The sequence below is a fragment of the Anser anser genome (assembly GCF_964211835.1).
Source record: "Anser anser genome assembly, chromosome: 1".
NCBI lineage: Eukaryota > Metazoa > Chordata > Aves > Anseriformes > Anatidae > Anser > Anser anser.
The window spans coordinates 92,983,920-93,005,702 of record NC_139720.1 but is presented as its reverse complement, the minus strand read 5'-3'; the positions used below and the strand labels follow the sequence as shown (position 1 = coordinate 93,005,702).

Here is a 21,783-nt window from a genome sequence, read left to right as displayed (position 1 = left end):
AGCATTAAGTTCTTGAATTCCATTTTTGACTACAGTCTATTCCTTTTTCTCCCCAGCATGAGTTTCAGAATAGTTAATCACAGCCTCAGCTGTTGCTCACAGGTTTTAGAGACTGGCAGTCTAGGCATCTCTTCTACTACTGGTGTAATTCTTCTAGCAAGTAGATGGTGATCCTGGTTTCCCATTAAACATCTCTGACAAAAAAAAAAAAATCAGGAAAAAAACTCTGTAGAGGTGACTACTTAAAGTGCAAATAGCAGCTATTTTAGCAATCAGGTGCATAGTTCAGGGGGAAAAAGCCTTTCACAACTTGGTCACATTTCCTTCTCTTCTTTTTTTCTTTTTCTTTTTTTTTCCCTTCTTCTTCTTTCTTTTTTTTTTTTTTTTTAAAGTACTCATTTTAACAAAACTGACATTCAGAAGTTCTTTCTTCCCTGTAGTCTTAATCTGACATTGAGTTTCTTAATGGAACCACCCTTTGAGCCTTCCACTCTTGATTTGTTGTAATTTTCACTTCCAAGTGCCTTTCCTGTAGCTATTTGTTCTGCTTAGAGTTAGTGTTTCAGATCTTGTCTTACTCTTCGGGAGAGAAATTTTCCTGCTTCTCCCAACTGTTCTTTTTCTAGTTTTCCAGGATTCAGATGAAAAGTTAATTTGCCCTTCAGTTAATCAAGGCTGTGTTTTGCTTCTGTTTTCACCATTATCTGAAGAATCTTAGCCAATTAGGAAATTGTTAAAACACAGATTAACCTTAAGTGTAAATTAAGGACCTAAAATGTTTGTATTAGTCCTGGAGGGAAAGTCGTGCAAGTTTAAAAGAACAACCTGTCCTCTTCAGTTAATGACCAACTGCTTCTTGAGCAAACTTTTGAGATTGACAAAGCCTTAATTAAATTGCTTATATTCTCAGGTGTGGATCTAATCCAACACTCATTGAAGTTGATTGAAGTCAGCAAGCTTTAGGTAGACCGGAGTCTAACACAAAAGAGGTGTTTGAGTACTGTAGCCACTGTGTCACAATAATTGTAAAAAGCTCAGCTTCTTCTTTCTGTCTCCAGCTGAAAAATGATGTGGTGGCTTTTCTTTTGCACCAAGTGACACCTGGAATACAAAGACTCTAGGATGCTCTGCTCAAGTCTGTGGAGCTGTTCTTTCATTGGTATTATCTCCATGTTGTCATAAAACTGAGACGACTTTTTAACCCTGCTTTAATTTCTGTTTTAATTTTCACCTCTTGCAAAAACCTTGGTATAAGATGAAGTGATGAGTGAGGCACACCAGAAGAGTTAGGAGCATTGCTTCTGTAGTTGGCAAGAGTTAGATTTTAGAAGCATATTACTCTTAGCATTTAGCAAGCAGCAAGTGGAAAATCAAAGGAACACTGGGAGCATTAATGGAGCTCCTGGCAGATGCGACAAATACTGCTAAGTGGGATCGAGGAAATAATTTACTACCTTGCTCCTTTTAAAAGTTCTCTGATGGGCCTTGGACTGTAAGGCTGTTTCACGTGATTGAGAGGACTTCAGGCGTGTTTAACAGAAAAGAAAAAAAGCTTATGCAGCTCACCTTCATAACGCTCTGTTTTTAGAGTTCAATGAGATTACGTTGGAAGACTGATGTTACTAAAAAATCAAGTGGGTCAGGCCTATTAGTAACGTCCTGTGTGTTTTTTCCATTCACGTCCTAGAACGTGTTCCTTCCAAATGGTTATGTATCTAACCCAGATTAGTTTTTATTTGGGGAAATATAGGCTGAGTTATATCCTTACCTTTTTTTTTTTTTTTAATGTACACAGTCAGAGGGAACAGTTGGCACTCTACAGTTCTCTGCTGTAAAAAACTGAAGAGTGAGGAAAGCAGGGGGGATTATGGATATCAACAACTTGTCTCAGGGAACCTGCAGTGACTGGCTAATTATCTGATGATACCTTTCAAAAGCTGGGGAAAATGATCCTAATTTACAACACATGTGGCTGTTTGACATACTCTGAAGGGCCCATGCTTCTCAGCTGGCTCTATTTGGATTGTTTGCACAGACAATGGGCCTAAATCCATGGAGCAAGAAATCCACAAGTAAGGTTAAGTTATATTTTAATATCTTGTTACACCTTCTTGTTCAGAAGTTTTGATTCCAAAAATGTCATTTCTGGATGTGTTCAAAGATTTTGTTTTCTGTCTATCTAGGGACCTGAGATTTCTGTAGATAGTATGAAAAAAATGGTTTATTTGTGTATTTAGAGATTTGCAGCTTACGATATTCTGAGTCGTGATTGTTTTTTTTTTCTCTGTTTCTAAATATACAATATTTTAATGTAATTAATAGAGGAATCTGTGAGTTTGCACCAGATTGCAAAATTTCATTTAAGATTGCAGCTGGATCTTGGTGGGTGATATGTTGTGCACAGGCCTAATCATAAGTTGCTGTGCATTTGGCCGTGCTTAACTTTGCAGTGCTGAGCTGGATATCTTCCCAGGGTGTGACTGAGGGGCAACTTCAGAAGTCAGATTTCCCCATTATAGCTCACTTTGATCACCAGAAAAGCAACAGTGACTCTCTGAATTTATGTTAATGGCCGTGCTGTCATGTTTGTACAAAGATGCATCTGAGATTGAATTAGTGTTTTGAGGACTCTGATTATAAATGTATTTTGTTAATGATTCACTGAATCAAAATATATCTGTGGATTATTGTGGATAACTGTTCTGTAGTTTTTGCCTTTTTTTTTTTTAGTACCCTTTTCTGATTGAAAGCATAAAGTTGAGACAAATGTGGCTTACAAGTAGCACAGATGCCTGTGGTAAATTTTGAAACCTGTAAAGCAAAACAATACATCACTGAGTTTTCTGCTGAATGATTTGCTTATGGTTGATCATCCTGCACCAAAGGATGCAGGTTGTCTATCCTTCCCAGTACTTAATTTTTCAGCATCCCTCAGTGGTGTCAGCATCCATGGGGGTTTGCTAACAGGAGACGTTGCAGGGAGGCATCGCTTGTATAAGTCAGACCTAGGAAAGCATGAAATCGTTACTGCTCTTAGGATCTGTTCTGTTGGACACCTCGAAAACCTCACACCTCCCTCTTTCTCTTCCTGCTCTTTCGTTCTCCCTCAGAGGCACCTTCTTGCCACTTAAAATAAGCAAGCCAACAGAAAAAAGTTGCTTGTGGCTACTTCAAGGGCAGGGAGGCTGTAGAAGGTGAGGAGGAGAAGGTGGCTTTGGGTAGCGCCTGGTATGGTGGAGGCTGAGTCTTCAGGCTGCTTTGTGCCACTATAGCAGAAGTGGTGGCACCACCAGCGTTTGAAATGCAGAGGGAAATTGTTATATCTTTTATCTGAGCGGTATGACAGATCGCAAATCTGTAATAATGGATAAAAAATATGCTGACATCTCTATAAAATCCAGTAGATTATGTGTGTGTTTTAATGCTTACTCTGCTGACTGCTTTTTGCTGTCACATAATTTTTGAAGAGAAAATGTAAAAGCCACTGAAGAGGAGTAATTCTGATATTTGCACACAGTGATTTTATGTATAAGTGGAATAGCAATGAGTTGGTAGAAGCACTGATCAATGTGTGATAGAAGAAATGTTATGAAGTCTTGCTTTCTTTAGTGTTGTGACAGGCAGCCCAGTCAAATAAAGTTGCATTTAGAACATGAGGGTAATACTTACGAGACACAGAATTGCATTTGTAATATAATATATTATGGGTTTAATTTTCTAAGTAGCCACAATTCCAAGGGACACTTACAAGCTAGCAGTTTAAAGCTGCCTCTTCCCACCTCACATTTCATGAAGAATGAGCTGAAAGCAAAATCTGTTTTGTTCTTCCAGAACAGAAAATAGCTTTTTATTTTCACAGTTGGACACCAAATTATAACAGTTTTGTTGTTTTTAGCAATTGAGATTAAAGCTAAAGGTTAGAATCTCACAAGCAATTTATACATTCATATTTCAATTTACAATGCATACAGAAAGACTTGGAGAATTACTTAAATAAACCAAACAGATATAAAAATAATTTTTCATTTACCAGTTATATGATATTACCTTGTCATTAAAAATAAAAAGAAAAAAGTCCCACAGAGTTGTCACTGTCAGACCAATTTCATATTTTTCTTTGGATATAGGTGAATTTTTGTACTAGCTGTGCATGAACAGGAGGTTATTTTGCAGTATCCGTAGGAGCTGGATTAAATATCATGTTTTGTGGTTCCTCTAGGTCAGCTGTTCCCATAGTGTCTCCCTACAGTGGAAATACAGATTGGCCAATGGAACACGTGTGCTGTAGTCCAATTACAAAAGGTTAGGTAAAGTACGGTGTGCCTTGGTGGACCTGGATCTCTGACATTTCTTCCTACATTGTTCTGTCTTAAACCTTACTTTTGTTGGCCTGTTTTGTCAAAAGCCAACAAAATCACTTATATATGTCTTTCAGTTTGATGTGAAACAAGTAATTCATTAATTAGAAAGGGGCTGAACAGAGATAATTGTGTGAGTTGTTTGGTGAAGACAGGAGAAACCTTTAGGCAAAAGATGCATTTGTTTATGCATTTTATTTTGGTAGCCAAAGCATGTGGGCATTAGCAAGTTATGAATTGCATATGTTTAGGTGGACATTTTGTCTTAAAAACAGCCCATCTGAGGGTTCAATGTATGTTCAAGGGTGTTGCACGATATGTCCAACCTTCTTCATGATCTGTAGGTAAAAACCAGCACTCAAATGCCGATGAATATAAGTGGACTAGATACATGTGAGGAAAATGTTGGACAGGAAAACTGCTGTCCAGCTTCCATCTTTTAACTTTGACACCTGGATTAGCCATGACTACTCCTTAACACTGTAAGCAAAGAGCCATGTGAAGGCAGAATGATCTTTGTGAGTTTCAGCTGTGTTTTAGAAATTCACTCGCTGTAAATTAGAATTGATTGTGTCTGTCGGTTTGCCTAAATCTGATTATAAAATACTTAGGATTTTTTATTTATTTATTCATTAGATTTTTCATTATCTAGCTTAATAATGTTTAATTCTATATGGTGTCTGGTCAACCAAAACTTCTGTAGGTAGGAAAAACTGTGAGCATAGACACAGGTGACTACATCAGGTAGATGTACCAAGCCATAGCAATTGAAAAGTTATTTTTCTCAAATGTAGTGAAGAGAGTCCCTGTCTGGGAGCTTCCCTGTGGGTGTCACCATTCTTCTGCTACTGCTCAGTTTGTAATTTTGGCAGTGTGTTGTTTTCAGTATGTTGGCTTGGGACTACTTTATGGATGGTTTATTGTGAGTTGGTTTTATGGTGCCCTTCGTGTTGGAACTCTAATGATACAGAATATATGTTAATTGTTTTAGGCTAATTAAAAACAAGCATTTGCCTTTATGCCAGAGCGCTGTTTGTCATCATCTATTGAGTGTGCAGTCTCAGTACTTAACCTAGCAGAGTTTAAAACTAGATACTGCATGAAAACCTGAACTGCCTGTCAGTAGTTGAGTGCTGGGTCATTCTACTGTACCAACAAAATAATGACTTTTCTACAGAGCATATTACTATTTAGTCACAAAATACTACAGAGTTGGTATAGTTAAAAAAAAAAAAAAAAAGAATGCAATTTGCCCCAAGTTCTGTGGCAGAACAAGAATACAAGTGTTCTTGTCTAGATCTTTAGTCAAAAGTCCTTCCTTTCTGTAATACTCATTGCTTGGTTGTGGCTTTCTTTGTTACTCTAGAAATAGAACATATAATTTTCCTAGCAGTAAATCATTCAAATTAAGGTGTTCAGTTTACATAAACTCTTTCCCCCTGCTTTATGAGAAAACTGGCTGGTGAGTTTAAGAGAATTAATGTAAAGGCAGCGTGGAAGATAATGCTGTAGAGGGTTCAATGGCTGGCACTGGCTTGAGCAGAGAAAGAGGAAAGAGGATAGATGGATTTGAAATAATTTGCTTTTGATGTTTTGTTTCAGTGACCATAACGAATTCAAATTTTCCACTCTGATTTTAAAAATGTACATGACAAAATTCAGAACATAGAGCCACATTTTGATCTCAATTGCTCTAATAGGAATCTGGAATAACTCTTAGATTTTGGTGATGTATGCAGCTGCAGCTGAGAGAGAGCCCAAGCCACAGCTATAATGTTTCATCTTCTGTTCATGCATTTAAAGAGGAGGAACTTGCAGGCTGGAATCTGAAGAAATGGTAATGAGTTCACTGGCCTGCTATTTTTTATTATTTGTTGTATTTGGAGCGTCAGTATCACACGAGTGTGAGATAGGAAATTTCCCAGTGAAATTGGTTCATTTTTACAGTATGATTGTACATATACATAAACAGGTGTGCAGGTACGTGCATATTCTACTGTAACCCCCTTTCTCTTTCCTGACAGTAAAATCTCTATCTAAACTATGGAGGTTTATTTTAATTTTTATTTTTTTTCAGTAGAGGGCATACAGCAAATTCATGATATTTGGATGAGTCCCATCTTTGTCCAGTGTTTTGAATCTTTCATACTATATTATTCCCCCTCTCATGAAATCTTGCAGGAATGTGTAGCTGAAGGAATAATGCGGAGACTGAATCCTAATCGATCAAAGCTCTGACATTTTTATAGGCCTCTGTTTAGTTAGACGCAGGGTTCTGCAGAATTGCATAAAGTCCTTTGTAAATCAGTTTCCACTTGCCAGACTTGTTGCCTTGGAGGAGCTGAATTGCATCCTGTTGTTTCAGATGGGGCTGGAGAGGCAGGAAGGGGAAAGGTCTCAATCAAACTTAGTTTTTCAGCAATGGAGAAAGCGAGTTACAGAACACACAAGTGCTGTTAGGTTTCCAGCCTAAGAGTAAGGATGTCAAGGTACTTACAAAATATGACAAAATTTAAATTTTCAATCTTTCCAACACTTCTTTTTTTCAGGGTAGTAAGCTTATGATATTTTGTAGCCAGGGATGGAAGACTACACCTAATGGCATGTGTATTTAAAGCTTTCCAGTATATTATATATTATTATATATAATATATCCATTAAATGTTTAATTTATTATTTGCAGTGTAACTTTATTTTAAAATCAGATTTGTTGGCTCCAAGGGCTCTGGTTTTATATCAGATTTTAAAGTTATCAATCCAGTGAGACGATTGGTAGAATTTCAATATCTGAAAAAAAAGATTAGTCATACATTTGTTTTAAAAGTGAATGAGTAAACTTTATAACAAAATATTTTTTACTTTAGGCAAAAAGAAACTGTGAGAGACCTAGCATTTGGCCTAAAATATTCAGTCTAATGCTAATAAGCTCTACTTGAATTTTCTTATGGTATTTTTATTTCCAGTTAGGAGTCATGAGTGCTTTAATATAACTTCACATTTATGCAGCTTCTTTTATCTGGATTTTTTTTTTAAACCAGCAAAACAAGTTATAAATGGAAATAATCTTATATGCTTGTTTAAAAGCAACAGTTATCACAGGAGGGTGTAAATTATTTAAGATCGCGTATCCTCCACAAACAATTAAGACAAGAAATGATGCGTTCTGTGTTCAGTGAAAGACAAACCAGAAATTAAGGCAACGAACCATAATTCTAAGAGAGCTATTCAGAAGTTGTTGTTGTTGGCTTCAGGTTTTAATGCATAACCGTATAGACTCTTTGAAAAGTAATTTACCTTGGATTGAGAAGCCAAAGCGCTGAACATACCAGTGTAAATGTGTTCTTCACTTAAACTACGGTGTGACGTTAGGTAGAAAAGAGACTCATAGGAGTGCTAGCTGTCCTTAGGGTATTGCCGCATTGCATGTGACAGAGCCAAAAGACACTTCTCCGTGGCTGTATCCAGAAGACTAGGGAGGGTTTATTTCTTTGGTAGATTAATAGAAGTAAGGAAGAGGCTTAAAAGTAGGTGCGTCAGCGAATAGCAAGTGTCCTTCCCAAGAGAAAGCGGAGAGGTCCGTCATTTATCTTATCAGTAGCTTCTATGCTTTGAATTAATTTGCAAAGTCCTCTCTAGTGAAAAGTACAGAGTAAGGTACTTAGTCTGTACTTTTTTAAGTAATTATTCCAAAGCATGTGTTTCCGCTATGATAAGTAACTACACACAGCAGTTCTGACTGTGATGGAAAACAGGAGATACCTGAAGGCTGTCCTCTGCTTGCACAGACTACAGGAGTAAGGGTATGCAGCTTGGTATGACAAAACCAGCAAGAATAGCTACTATTTTACTAATATTACTAATTAGATGTCCTTTACATTTTGGGGGTTTATTGGTTACCAAAAGGTTTGATATTTTTCCTCTTTAGTAGATAAATTTAACAAGCTTAGTGATTTTTCAAAAACAAGCACATGGTGGCATCTTCTCTGGGCTTGTTCAGCCTGGAGAAGAGGAGGCTCAGGGGCGACCTCATCGCTCTCTACAGTTACCTGAAAGGAGGCTGTAGAGAGGTGGGGGTTGGTCTATTCTCCCACGTGCCTAGTGACAGGACGAGGGGGAATGGGCTAAAGTTGCGACAGGGGAGTTTTAGGTTGGATGTTAGGAAGTACTTCTTTACCGAAAGGGTTATTAAGCATTGGAACGGGCTGCCCAGGGAGGTGGTGGAGTCACCATCCCTGGAGGTCTTTAAAAGACGTTTAGATGTAGAGCTTAGGGATATGGTTTAGTGGAGTACTTAGTGTTAGGTCGGAGGTTGGACTCGATGATCTTGAGGTCTCTTCCAACCTAGAGAAATCTGTGAAATCTGTGAAATCACCACCCCTGGGGGTGTTCAAGGAAAGGTGGGACATGGTTTAGTGGGTGACGTTGGTGGTAGCGGGATGGTTGGACCAGATGATCTTGGAGGTCTTTTCCAACCTTAATGATTCTAGGATTCTATGATTCTGTGATTTAAGGATGCATTTATTAACTGTAAGACAGTGCATTCTTGTGCCAGAGGAGCTTGTACATGCTGAGGTTCATATGGGATGTGCGTGTTTTTTTTTCTTGTGTGTGGTAAATGTGTGTATGATGAGGTGTCTTAAGTGCCCTGAGAAATAGCATTAGAACCAGTTTTGTTGTCCTGCTGTAATGGTATAATTTATGGATGCTCTTTTAGGATAGCTAGTACTTTTTTCAAGTTTCTAAATGCATCTAGTATTTACTTTCAGTTAAACAAGTAACTTTAAAAGATGCAGGTGTGAAGACTGGAAAAAGTAAAGTGCTGAAGTTAAGAGAGCTTTTCTTTCCTCTTCCCCTCCTCTGTTGGGATGAGAAACCTATGTTCAGTGTTCCACACCAAATTACATGAACTTTGCAAGATAATGTAAACAAGTCCAGTGTTGAAAAACATGTTTGGTCTGTGCTAGATGGCGCTGTTTAATCCTACTGGGGGAGAGGGATACAGGGGAGGGGAGTTAGTGTGTAAAATAAACTTCTGGACTTAAATACTGTCTCTGCTAGGAGTTAATCCAGCCTATTTTATCCTCTAGTTGCCCCTACTTTCTCCCTTAACTACTGGGTAGTGCCCTACTAATGATTTTGGGGAGTGTTTCTTTATCATCTTTTAGTTTCCTTGTTGTTTAGTTACGTGAAAGATGGACCTAAATGTGGCAAAGCTTTTCTGTTGCACTTCTGCATAGTCTTGACCTTCCAAGGCGGTGGTACCCAACAAGCCAAACTGCGGCTGTGTTTCTTGTTAGGCTTTTGGAGCTGCAGGTAGATAACTTCCATTATCTGGAGTTGTGCTAGTGCATGGATTGTGTAGCTTGGCCCTCAGAAAATCGTCTCCCAGGCAAATAAATGATATTAAATAGCTGAAGCCATATGCTAAATAACTAAATATCTGTGATAAATAAATAAATAGCTGAAATTATGTAGCAGAAGAAATTCTGCATTGCTGCTTAAGATGTACTTTAAGTTATCTGATGAGCGTATGCCAAAAGCCAACAATCTAGAGTTGTTTTTTTTTTGTGTTAAATTTTCATCATTTACCTACTGTAGCTTGTTTTTTTTCTTCAGAATGTTCCTTCTAGATTGACTGTTCTTATCACTTGTGTGCTTTCGAGGGTTGTTTAAAAGGTCCTTCTTTTTCTTCCGTGTGTCAAGGAAAAATGCAGCCGAATCACTGCATCTGTTTTGTTTAGCAGATTGCCACTTTGTGCCTTGGGTTCCCGCAGTTTGTAAGGGAAGTGCTGCAAAGTTATCTTAACGTTTCAAATTCAAATGTAAATCTTTCTTATTCAAAAACATTGTCAGTAAAAGAGGAAAAATTATCCTCAGAGATTTAGGAGTTAGAATATGGCTGAGCAAATCAAACATGCTTAACCTTTCGGTTGGAGGAGCATAAGTTTTTGTTTAGTTTTGCTTTTGCTGTGAATGATTTCGGATAGGCTCCACATCTTTCTGCCAAAGCTTTGCAGAGCTAACAGGAGTAAGGAAAGGTGCTTAAGACATGGAAATAAGCAGCTCTGAATCCCTAGCTTTGAATGCGTACCAAAGGCGGCGGGGTGTGTGTGTGTAAAGAATAAAGTGTCACCGTTTTTTCTTTGCTCATTTTTAGCAGAGCCTTAATACTCTGCTAAAGAATTAAGTAGTAACTCACAAGGATAAAGAGTTGATATTTTTTCATCGGGAATTTTTCCCTGACAAAATCAGTCAGAATTGTTCACTTCTACATAAAATTGAGGTTTTACTCAGCTATGAGCTTTGTGTATTTTGTCTTGCATTTAGCTCATGTAACTTCATATATGATTTGCTGAGTTTCATATGGACAACTATGTCTGAATGTGCCATGGTAGAAAAGGAGTATTTTTGGATAACTTTCGTCTATGGCAAGGCTCTATAAGAAAAAGAAAGAAAAGGAAACAAGTTTGAAAGAAACGCTAAAGCTGTACACTGTTGACAATTGGGCATACCAGATATAATGTGTTTGTCAATTCACTCTCCTGAAATATCCCTTAAACGATTTTTAATGTCTTTGTTGTTCTTGTTAATATACTTTGTTTTTTCCCATCCTTCTGCTGTATTACCAACTGGTACTAACACACAAAATCCATTCTGCTCTCATTTGTCACCTCTGGGTCTTTTCCAGCATGAATACTTCAGTATATGTTCTCTCCCTTTCTGTTGGCATTTGTTTTGAGTTATTTTTCCCCACATTATGTTGTGAAGCTTTCTTTTTTCCAGGTAGCATCTAATTTGGTTTTGTTTCTCACATTCAGCATTGTGATCCTACTATCACTTTCCTCTTTATTTTTTTATTAATGAAAGCCACAGTAGTATCTTGTACATTTCTTAAGATGCTGCTGGCTAATGTAGGGATTTATACAATTGGTAGGTGTCTTTAAATAATGTGGTCATTAGTATGAGAATAATGAAATTAACCTCATTAAATAACCTTTCACTGCAGTCTAATGTTCTTCAGCACAAATAGAAGTCTATGATGATGTAGGTTTGGAGCATTTTATCTGAAAGGTTTTAGAAGAAAATTAAGTTGAAATCTTTTATATTTATGAAGGCCTAATTCTTCTGCAGTCTCTAAAATAATTAACATTCAATGTGGTTCTTGTATGAGCTTTCAAATGTGATTGATTTTTTAAAAAGTGATGCTTTTTAACTCTGAAACAAAGAAAAAAACAAAAACAACCTTCATGTTAGCTCAGGTTTTGTAATCACAAATAATCAACATTTAGTGAGGATACATTTTTTTTAATCCATTTTAACATAAAATATGTGCTTTTTACAATTCTTGATGTTATCTTAACAAAATGAATGAGCTTTCATTAGGAAAAAAGTAAAAAGTACAAGATTAAAGTAGATGAGTTAAATCAAGGTGTCCTGCTTGGTTGATTTAAATCCATGATTAAAATCAGTGATTTGATTTAAATCAATCCACTGTTCTTTCAGCCAGCTTGAAAGGGACGATTCTTCATTTCCTGCCTAATTAGAATTGCTTCTGTAAGATTAGTTAGGACTGTGCCTTGATGCATCAATTCTGCTACACCCACTGAATTGCCTGAACGTCATTTTGGAGGCAGAAGACCCTTTTCTCCTATTATTTTGTTGCTCTTTGCTTATATTGCCAATGCTTTCTGGAATTTTACATATTTTTTTGGTTTGTTTTTACTGCAATAGCTGAGAAGCATACAATGGCAAAACTGCTCACTTTTCGAGTAATGGTTTTAATGAAGTGGTGTTCGTGCTAGAACAGTCTACAAACATGTTCCTTAATTGCTGGTGATAGAAAACGGGGTCAGCAACTGTAGTTCACTTTGTCTGTAAAGGGTGTTTGCAGACCTTTCTTTCATTTCAACTTGCTGACTTCTTCCAGTATCAGTGGGGCTGATACTTTCCAGTACCTCTCCACAGTCTTTCCATTACACTTGTAAAATCCCCGTGCACCTTCTTCCCTGAGAGTTTTGTCTGTACAATGTGGCAGCTGGCACCAGGTGAGGTGCAAAGAGGTAACCAAGTAAATGAGGGGCAGTGGAGCCTCGTGATGGCTATTTTTCCATGTCCTTATGCCCCTTGGTGGGTCCTATGCAGACAAAGCAGGTTGTGGTGGAAGCTTGTCACCTCCCAGAAGCCTCTGAAACTTCTCTGCAGGGTGGATGCTCTGGTAGCCTGTCAACTTTTTTTTTTTGCACACATATATTTATTTATTTTATCCTTTTTTTTTTTTTTAATTTATCCTTCTCGAGCTCACGAAACTTCTGGGAGTGAGGTCTCTCTTATTTATCTGTAGAATTTACATTCAGGTTGTCGAGTTCCTAACCCATTGGCTCCCTGTGGGGTACCCACAAGCAATGCAATCATATGAGCTTCATTTGCTTTAGGTGAAAAGAAAAACCTCCACCATATCTAAAGTAGGTTTCATGATAACAATATTCCAGTTATTTTTAGGAGTACAGAAGTATCCTAATATGACAAAACACTTTGTTCTTTGAAGTGGAATTAAATAGTAATAGCTATTACTGTTGTAGCTATTGTATCCATCCTGAGAAATGAAGTTATTTCAGCCTGGTGCGAAATAAAGGACAAATTCAGAATTCTGCATTTTGTTTGGGCATATAAACTGGTTTCTTCAGAAGAGCCTTTAGCTGTTGAATTCCTTTCTTTGGTTTTTCTGGAAGACAAATCCTAAGAAGGATGATCTTCGTGGCAGGACTGTGGATGATCGAACGCGAAATAATCTTGCCAAACACTGCTTGACTGGTGTCTGCCACGCACTGGAGCATTGTGATGCAGTGACAATAAGTTTCTTCTCCTTTACTTTTCTTTCTTAGATTGCACAGCTGTTTAAGGAAGAGATGACTACATACCCCAAATCCTTGGAGTCCCTAATACCATGAGATACAGGGGATGCATGGGACCATGTATGAAATAATAAATTATTAATGATGTGCAGTAATACTGTGTTAGAAAATGATACTGCCATTAAAGAATTTAACTCTACAGACAAAAATGACAAACGTGTAAGAGCTTGCTTGTACTTATGACAAAACAAACAAACAAACAAAAAAAAAACAACAAACACTGTGTTGTTAGATAGAAGATAATTTAAACTATGTTATGGAAATTTAATTTTCTAAAAAAGGAGTTGCCAAATAAAATTAGTTTTGAATTCAGGAAACCTCTTGTTGAGGGATTCAGACTAGCCATATGGTACTCTCTGGGAAACATCAAGGCAAGGGAAGTATTGAGTGGGCATTTATCACATTTTAGTCATTTTGAGAAGAAAATATGTTTTCATATTTTTATATGTACAAGATGCCTCATATTGCAATTTAATGAGAAAGAAATGCCATGTACCTAAGATAAATGTAGATAATGAAAACCTACTCAAATGCATTCAGCTTGATTTAAGGTGCCTTGTTTTGATTGTAGAATACTTATAATAATGAGAGGTATTTTTTTTTAAACAGCTATGAGGGATATTAATTTTATGTTGGACTAATTTCATTACCGCAGCAGCCAATTTCAGATACTTATATGGACTGTCTAGAGAGGAAAAATATTGCTTGGAGTGGCTGTTGGAGCACAGAAGGCAGGTTCAAGTGTGAAGCTACTTGTAGGGGCTTCTTGTTGTTTGAGCCTAAAAAACGAGGCATGATGCTTATTAAATGGTGTCTTAGGATAATGCACAGGGCATAATGTGAATGCTGAAGCTGAAACGCTCTCATAACCCTGCAGCCTGGTATTTTGTCACTCAGTTCAAAGCTGCTTTGTGCCAGCTGCCTGTTGCTTCTTCCTGCTGGTCCTGGCTGTGCTGCAGCTGGCAGCCCTCCTCACCTTTGGCGGGCATGGTGTTGGGTTTGGTGGCCCTTTGTTTTGCTGTTTTAAAACAAGTAGAGTAGCAGTTATGTCCATGGCAGAGTACACTGAGATTCACTGATGAAAACTGTAATATACAGGTAGGAAGCCTGAGATTTTTAGGCTTTTATTGACCTCTTTTGGAAAGGTACTTCAAAGCGCTGTTTGTGAAGGCCCAGGTTTGTAGGTTAAACAAAGCAAATCAGCCTATTGTTTGATTTTTGTGTGTATTTTCCCTTTTTTAACAGAGATCCAATTAAACCCAACCTAAAATTAGATACCTTATTGCAAATAGTGTTGATTTTTTCCCCCTCATGCCCACACAGCCCAGAGCACACGCGTGTCATGGTGTCCCTCTTCTCTTTCACACAAGCAGATATTGGTGTTTTTGTGAGGACACCGGTCTCTTAAAAAAGGCAACTTCTAAGGAATAAAACTTTGCAAAGTCACTTTTGTCTTTGCTGTGTGACATTTGTTTCCTATTAATTTAGAGTAAAAAGGCCTGTTGTCAGTATCAGGGCATTAAAAACATACATCATTCCCTAGGCCGTTCAGACATGGTCAGAGCTCACATAAATAATTCTCTAGCCTTGGTATTTCAGGGAGGGCACCATCTGGCTCCAAAAAAGAAAAAAGATTCCAGAACCAATAATTAGTTTTCAGGGTTTCTTCAGAATAATTAGGTATAACAGCATTAAAAAAGTGTGATAATTAATGCGTGTTTTCTACAGAAGCTGGAGACTATGAGAGATTGACCTGCTTCCTCACAAAAGACAGAAGGACAAGTTTTTGTCTTCGGGGGCCAGGCTCTCCACCCCACTGCCAGTTCCCTCAGCACCCCACAGACACTCGGCGGTGGTGTGAGGTAGAGGAAGGAGGCTTTTGTTCGGTGGGGGGTGTTTGCTGCCAGGGACCCGAGGCCCAGTGGTGGCTGGGGTCTGCGGGGCCTACATGAATGTCCTCAGGCCTGAGAGCTGCAAGGGCCACCGCGTGGCTGCACTACTCAGGCATGCTTTGAGTTTGTGTCCAAAGCTGAAGCAGTCCCTTGCCGGGCCTTGTGAGTACTGTTTCTCTGCAGAAAACACAAGTTGACGTGCCTCTCTTCTATGAAAGAAGTAACTATGAAAGAAGTAAGGTTCTTCTCATTTATCATGTGGTACAACACCATGAAGATTTGCACAAAGGCTCTGCCCTCGAGCAGCAGATCTGCTCCAGCCTAGCACCACGGTGGCTCATTGGCTTGGCCAACATGCATGCTGCACCACAAACACCGGGCCTTCTGTGGTTGTTGCACCACGGTAGCATTCTGAATACATGGTCGTGTCTAGAAATGAGTAGCTAGCAGTGTACACCTAAAAGTTTCTGCAGAGAATCAAAATGGCAACTCAGTCTTCTGTGTGTCTCCTCAGGGAAAAGTGGTATGGACAGCAGCAGCGCCTGGATAAGGAAATTGGTAATGGCCCCAATATGTAGGTCAGAACATCACGTCAAACTATACTTAGAAGTGCAGTAGTGCATTAATGCAGTTTACAAGAGCATAATGCACTAGAGAAGCTGTCATGCTAACTAAAAGTCAATAGTCTTCTCTACAAGGAGTTTCTGATTGGTCTTTAGGGGAGATGGTCAACTTGGCAGTGACCAAGATGTGTTTTTACAGAGTTGCAATGACAGCATATATGCTTGGCCATGCTGCATGGGAAGCCATGTATGTAAGGCTGGCTACTTCAAAGAAATTGCTGTTTACTCAGGTGTTCAAATCAAAATCGTTCAACTCTGTGCAGTTGCTATCATTTCCACTGCTGCTGTTCAGGAATGTCAAACTATGTCAAAACTAGTGGCACGTAACGAACATGTTCCTTAAAACCAGTGCAGTGTATTACACCGATAGCCAACATTTTTCTTCCTGCTAGCCATGGACAGGATTGTACCTGACGCTGAGGCACACAGTGCAAGCCTGGAGCTGGGGAGCTCATTGCATTGGGGTTACGCTGGAAACAGCAGTGGCTCCTCAGGTGCCTTGAAGAGGGCTACACAAAGGTTTGGTCTGGATGACGTCTTTGAGCAATCGGTTGTTAGTGCCTCTGTATTATCTTATAAATGTTGTCCTTGGAGTTTCAAGAGGCTACCCCAATCTGTAATAACTGGGAGAGAGTCCTATTCAGCATAACTGTTTTCTAGTAACAGCACTGCTCTGTTGTGCCCCAGTCTTCATGCTGTGGGACTATCTGTTATTGAAGATAAATATGTGCATAAGTACTTAAAAGACTGAACTTCTATGTTATTTCTGTTTCCACACACTTCTAGTAACTCTTTGGTACCTATTTGGGGACTAAAGATAGGCCTTACAATGCATGCTGCTGCTTTTAAACTTAATAGCAACACTGTATTGGCAGAAGCAATGTCTGCAGTTGGAAAATCCGGAAAGTAAATTGTATATTAATAATAAATAAATAGGAACCTTATTTTGCAGTCTCTAACCTTTCATGGTTTTCTCCAGTGGGCAGCTGAAACATATTACAGCAATTTATTCAATAACTGGCTAGTACATATATGCTGTTATGTTATATTGGAAAATCATTTGACACCATCAGCCTGTCAGCCAGATTAGATCTGCAGTTGAGTGGTCCTTTTCAGCATTTTTATATACACAGCATTATTTTAAGCAGTTGTTGGTTTTTTTTTTTCAAAACAATACAGAAATCACACATTGAAGAAAATTAACAGCACATCAGATGCTAGCTTACATATGCATGTACATATGTGAATACATACAGGGTTGAAACAGACCCCAGTATTTGGCAGCATTTCATACCATTGCACGTCAGTAGTCTCCGCAAATAGAAATGATAGGCAGTGAAATCATACCAGCCTTACGTATTTGCAGATCAGTGCAGATCATGTTTCACTATTGAATAAGAGTCTGTGTAATGATGACTATTTAATTTTTATGTAGTTTGTTTGTGCTGCTGCCACGCCTGTTAATTTTCAGGATACTGGTTAAGACAGGCAAAGACAAAACTTTAGAGATAAAGGTGCTGCTGTTTTCTCCCGTTACTGAAAGAGCACATCTGTTTCAGCTCATCCTCCTTCAGCAGCAGACAGTTGCCAGTACCAGGGCTGGCTACAGGCATCTGTGAAATTTAAAAAGCCGTGTCTGTGAGGAGCCCATTAAATCTAAAGAGAGCCTCAAAGGAGCTGTCAGTCACTTATTTTAGCATAAATCATAAGGATTTATCACATTATACTTTCAATGAGCTTTTCCCCCCTCACACCTATGTTATTGTGCCATCAGTGAAATGATAGGTCTTGTCTCTAGGTAACAAAGACCCGCTGATGATTCCACTGAGGCTATATTAATGTCATCTGTGTCGCTTTGTCATCTACCTTATCAGTAGGGAATGCAGTTGGAAAACAGATGTAGCAGCCAAAAGCCTATCATCAACCAGGGGGGATTTCCACTGAACCAGAGCCACCTGATGAACATAAAACAGAAACTTTCCATTTACCAATTGCTGGACATTTACTGTTTACTGTTTACAGCTGATACAGCTTATTCAACTCACCCCAAGCTATGGAAGGATAAATCTGCCTTTCATCTATGCCTTTTAAAGCTGTGAGTTCTATGAGACTTTTTTTTTTTTTTTGAGGTGTTTAATGCTTGTTTTTTGCCATAAATAAACAGAGCTCATTCACATAAAACAATACTCTGTACACATTATTCACAGATTGTGGTTGGTTCAGCTGGTTGGGTCTAGCTCGTTGCTTTGGGAGTAAACACTGCTAAAAACATCAAGCAGCAGGTTTGGCAAATAAGACTGTAGTATGTAAGCGTGGCAGGATACTGCCTGTTAAATAGCTGAGGACCCCTCAGCCTGGTTGAGGGGTAGTTAGTAAAAATATTCTTCTCATTTTCATATGCATACCTGATTTCAGGTGACTGCCTCAGCAAAGCAGCAGGGGAAGTTACAGCATATACTTCTGGAAGTTGCCAAACTTGCATTAACCAAATGTTTTATATCCTACTTATTGTGGTGTAAGGGATTATTATTGCACCAGTACGGTTACAGCTTTTGCAAGTGCTTCAGAGCTCTGAGTAAGAAAGAGGAGCCAAAATGATGCCTTTTCCACCTAGATTCTTCTCTGCTTGCTCAAAACCCTGTTGTGCTGTAGAGCAGGATGCTGCTACCAGACATCAAGCCAACAGCAGTCGGGATGAGAAATTTAGGACAGTTTTGCATGAGTAAGCAAATGCCCAGGTGAAGGCACTGATAATACGAGGGTGAAGTTTGCAGATCTGGACCATGCAAAATAGTAGATGTCTGTCCTTTTTCTTTGTTTCAGGATTACATATCAGAGCAAACCATGATTTGAAGTAGAGGAACAACAAGCACGGTTTAAAAAAAAAAAAAAAAAGGAAAAGATTCATGAAAACTGTCAGGCATTAATTTTCAACATGGAAGGATCCTAGACAGGCAGAAGGGAAGTGCCTCTTCCCATAAGGAGGACTGTAGACAGAAAACAGAAAATTCAGACAAGAAAATTGGCTTAGAGCTGTGGCTGTTGTCGCGGTTCCTTTGCTTAAAAGGATTACAGTGACATTGATTTAACTGCATTAATTTTTCTAATTTCTTGTTAGATTTTCTCTCATAATTCCTAAAATTTTCCATTGCATTTGTTTACTATTCATTAATCTGGTCAGTTATTTATTGTTCTCTGTTTTTGCTCATTCTTTGCAAAAATGGTCCTCTGATTTGTTTTCTAGTACGTTGATTTTCTCTTGAGGTTCCTTCATACCTAAGGGAATGTAAGAAATATTTATATGTTTTGGACAGTACGTTTTTTGTAAAATATAAATTTTTAATAAGTTGTTGTTTACTAAGAAGCTCAATATTTTTATTTACCTTTAGTGTGGGAGGTACAGATAATTCCGTTACCTGAACTGCCAGCCTTAGGTATGTTAAGCACACTACTTCCTCTGAAGTGGAAGTAGAGAAGGCGCAGAAGGCGAGTGAGAAGAAACAACCAGCGTCAATGCTGCCATTGGCTGTACGAACGTGGCCGTGAGCCCTTCGTGTGTTTGTTAGGGAGCAGGTGGCTTCAGGGGCAGAATTTTCTATGATGCTGCAGTCTGTGTGTGCATCCTCGCACCTGGCTGATCCCAGGAGAAGGAAAAATATGCTTATGGGCTGCTTTTCCAAAGCTAGAGGCTCGTTTGAACTATTTTACCTTTGTTTTGATGGAAGAGTTGGAACTTACTGCAAAAGGCATACATTTCTTAGTGCATAACTCCTGACAAAAAAAATATATAAAAAAAAATGGAAGGCCCATCTGCTCTTTGTCCTCTTATCTGTTTATGGATAGTCACAGACTAAAATCTGAAGGGATGTACTAGCTTGTATGTAGACAAGCTAGTGTGTACTTTACTAACATATGTGGACACATATGAACAAAAACTTGTTTTCCTGTGTTTTCCATAGTTGGAAAGGAGCACCCTGGGTCAGGGACACTGGTGCACTACCTGTTTTTTGTTGACAGGTGGTAACGGTGAAGTCGTGGCATGGTGCAGTGATTGCACCTCTCCACAAACAGTAGCTGACCAAGCGAGATGCAGCGACTGCTTCCTTGCAGTCTTGCAGTTGCTTCTTCTCATCGGTGTGATCCCGTGCAGGCCAATGAGAAGAGGTTAATGGTTGGGTGCAACAAAGTCCCAGCCATGTGGTAGGAAGGAAGCCCAAATGTGGCATGTACAAGAAACAGCAGGTTTGCTTCCACGTGCCCCTGGAAGGAGCCAGTGGGTTTGGCCCCTGCTGCTGTCTGCTCTCCTATCTCAGCTTCAGTGCAGCCACGTTTCCAGAGCTTCTCTCTACAGCCAAGCAGCACAAGCAAGGAGGAGGATGCAGGAGGCAGAAGTCCAGCCTCCTTCTCCGTTGGTGTGCTGCCAGCTTGACATTGACTAAAAATCTAGGATGACAGGGTAATATACTCTTGGAGTACCAAAACAAAATCTCTCATAGTTCTGATATGGAAAACATACGCTGTTTAGCTTTTTATTCAGCATTTATGTATAAATTAGGTGCTTTTTCTGCAGTATTAGCCTGTGGGTATATTGATCCACACTGTCAATACCAGGTTATGAAAAAGCAAGAGGGCCAGCTCTTTATTTAGTACACTTTCTATTGTTGTTTTTTATTTTTTTCTTGTTCTTGGTGTTTTTGTTGGGTTTTTTGCTTTTTTTTTTTTAACACAGGATTTCAGGGGATTTTAGATAGTTATTTTTGAGCTACAGGTTTTCTGTGACTTAATAGAAACTTCTAAGCCCCTTTAAGCTATTGGATACTTGACAGCATTGCTGACTAGCATAACAAGAAGATGAAAAATAATTAGAGTAGTTTCATCAAATAGGAGAGTGTTTTGGAAGGCCAGCTGAGAAGCAGAAAAGAAGTATGCTGGGGGAGCAATCAGAGGCTAACCTCAGAAAGAAGAGGTTTCATCAAAATAAAGGGGCTTTGCTGATTCCACTGCCAAAATAGATGTACCCTTTAAAGTTGAAACTTACTGCAGTATTGACGCAGGAACTATTTTTCCCCATTTTGCTGCTCATCTCTTCGCAAACAGCTTGTATCATCAACCCTTGTTAAACTACAACTCACTGCCTTGACAGATGTGCTGGAACACTTTTTTCAAAAAAAATGAAAAAATGAAAAAAAGCACACCATATGTTGGTAACTATTTTAATAATTTTCAAATTCCTAGGATATTTAAAAGAAAAAAATACATAAAACCATTAGTATTCATGGCTACCTCTTGAACAGAAGTATCAAGATGTGTTGGCCATCTTCTGTCTTCCTTTGAGTTATGAGAACTGTCTGAAGAAATTACTGTAAAAGTTGTCATCAAAGTGAGTCATTAGCAGTGGTCTTTCTGCTGAAGCTTCAGTTGTGAAAAAGTAGCTTTTTCCACTGTATGGTGTTTTTTCTTGGTTTTTTTTGTTTTTGTTTTACTTCTGACTGCAACTTACCAATGTTGTCTTTCAGCATGATTCCATCCAGATGTAGAAATATTGTTTCTGCTAGCCTTATGCTAATTCGGGATTTTTAAGTAGTTATCTCTCTTTTCCCTATGCTGTATTTGCAGATACTTGCTTGGATTACACTATGTTTTACCTGCTTACAGTATATATGTAATTTATTAAGTCTGTAAGATTTACTCAAGGAATTTGAAAATTTAGACGCACAAATCTGTAGAACAAATGTGATTGTTTTTGGATTAGCTTTGGAAAGCTTAGGACTTTCTCTTCAAAAAGAAATTTTGTTATCCCATGCAGTACAAAGGCAGTGGTGTCTTTCATGGGATTTCCTTCCAGTTCTGTAGTAGATTTTGGGGTCTTCTTGATTTCAAAGGGGCTGGATTAAAAAGCAGAGATGTGCTTACTACTCCCAAGCAAACCAGAGCCTTGCTGGTCAAGTTTCAGAGCTTCTGGTCTTAGAAATATACCTTGCCTCTTGGAGTTGGGTGC

At 38.6% G+C, this 21,783-nt stretch overlaps 1 protein-coding gene across 8 annotated transcripts in view; it reads left to right on the top strand.

Annotated features, from left to right (window-relative positions):
- The window catches only part of ALCAM (activated leukocyte cell adhesion molecule), a 118,194-nt gene that overhangs the window by 53,007 nt on the left and 43,404 nt on the right, over window positions 1-21,783 (top strand). Inside the window, exons 1-2 of one of the 8 annotated variants that reach the window (XM_083821346.1) lie at window positions 2,038-2,072; window positions 4,220-4,302. The exons of 5 other annotated variants lie outside the window; for them this stretch is intronic. In XM_083821346.1, coding sequence (XP_083677472.1) covers window positions 2,053-2,072; window positions 4,220-4,302 — 103 coding nt within the window. In that variant the 5' untranslated portion in view covers window positions 2,038-2,052. Of the gene's footprint in view, window positions 1-2,017; window positions 2,073-4,219; window positions 4,303-21,783 lie in introns of those variants that run through there. 2 more of the 8 variants (XM_083821350.1, XM_083821349.1) reach the window with 2 other exon arrangements.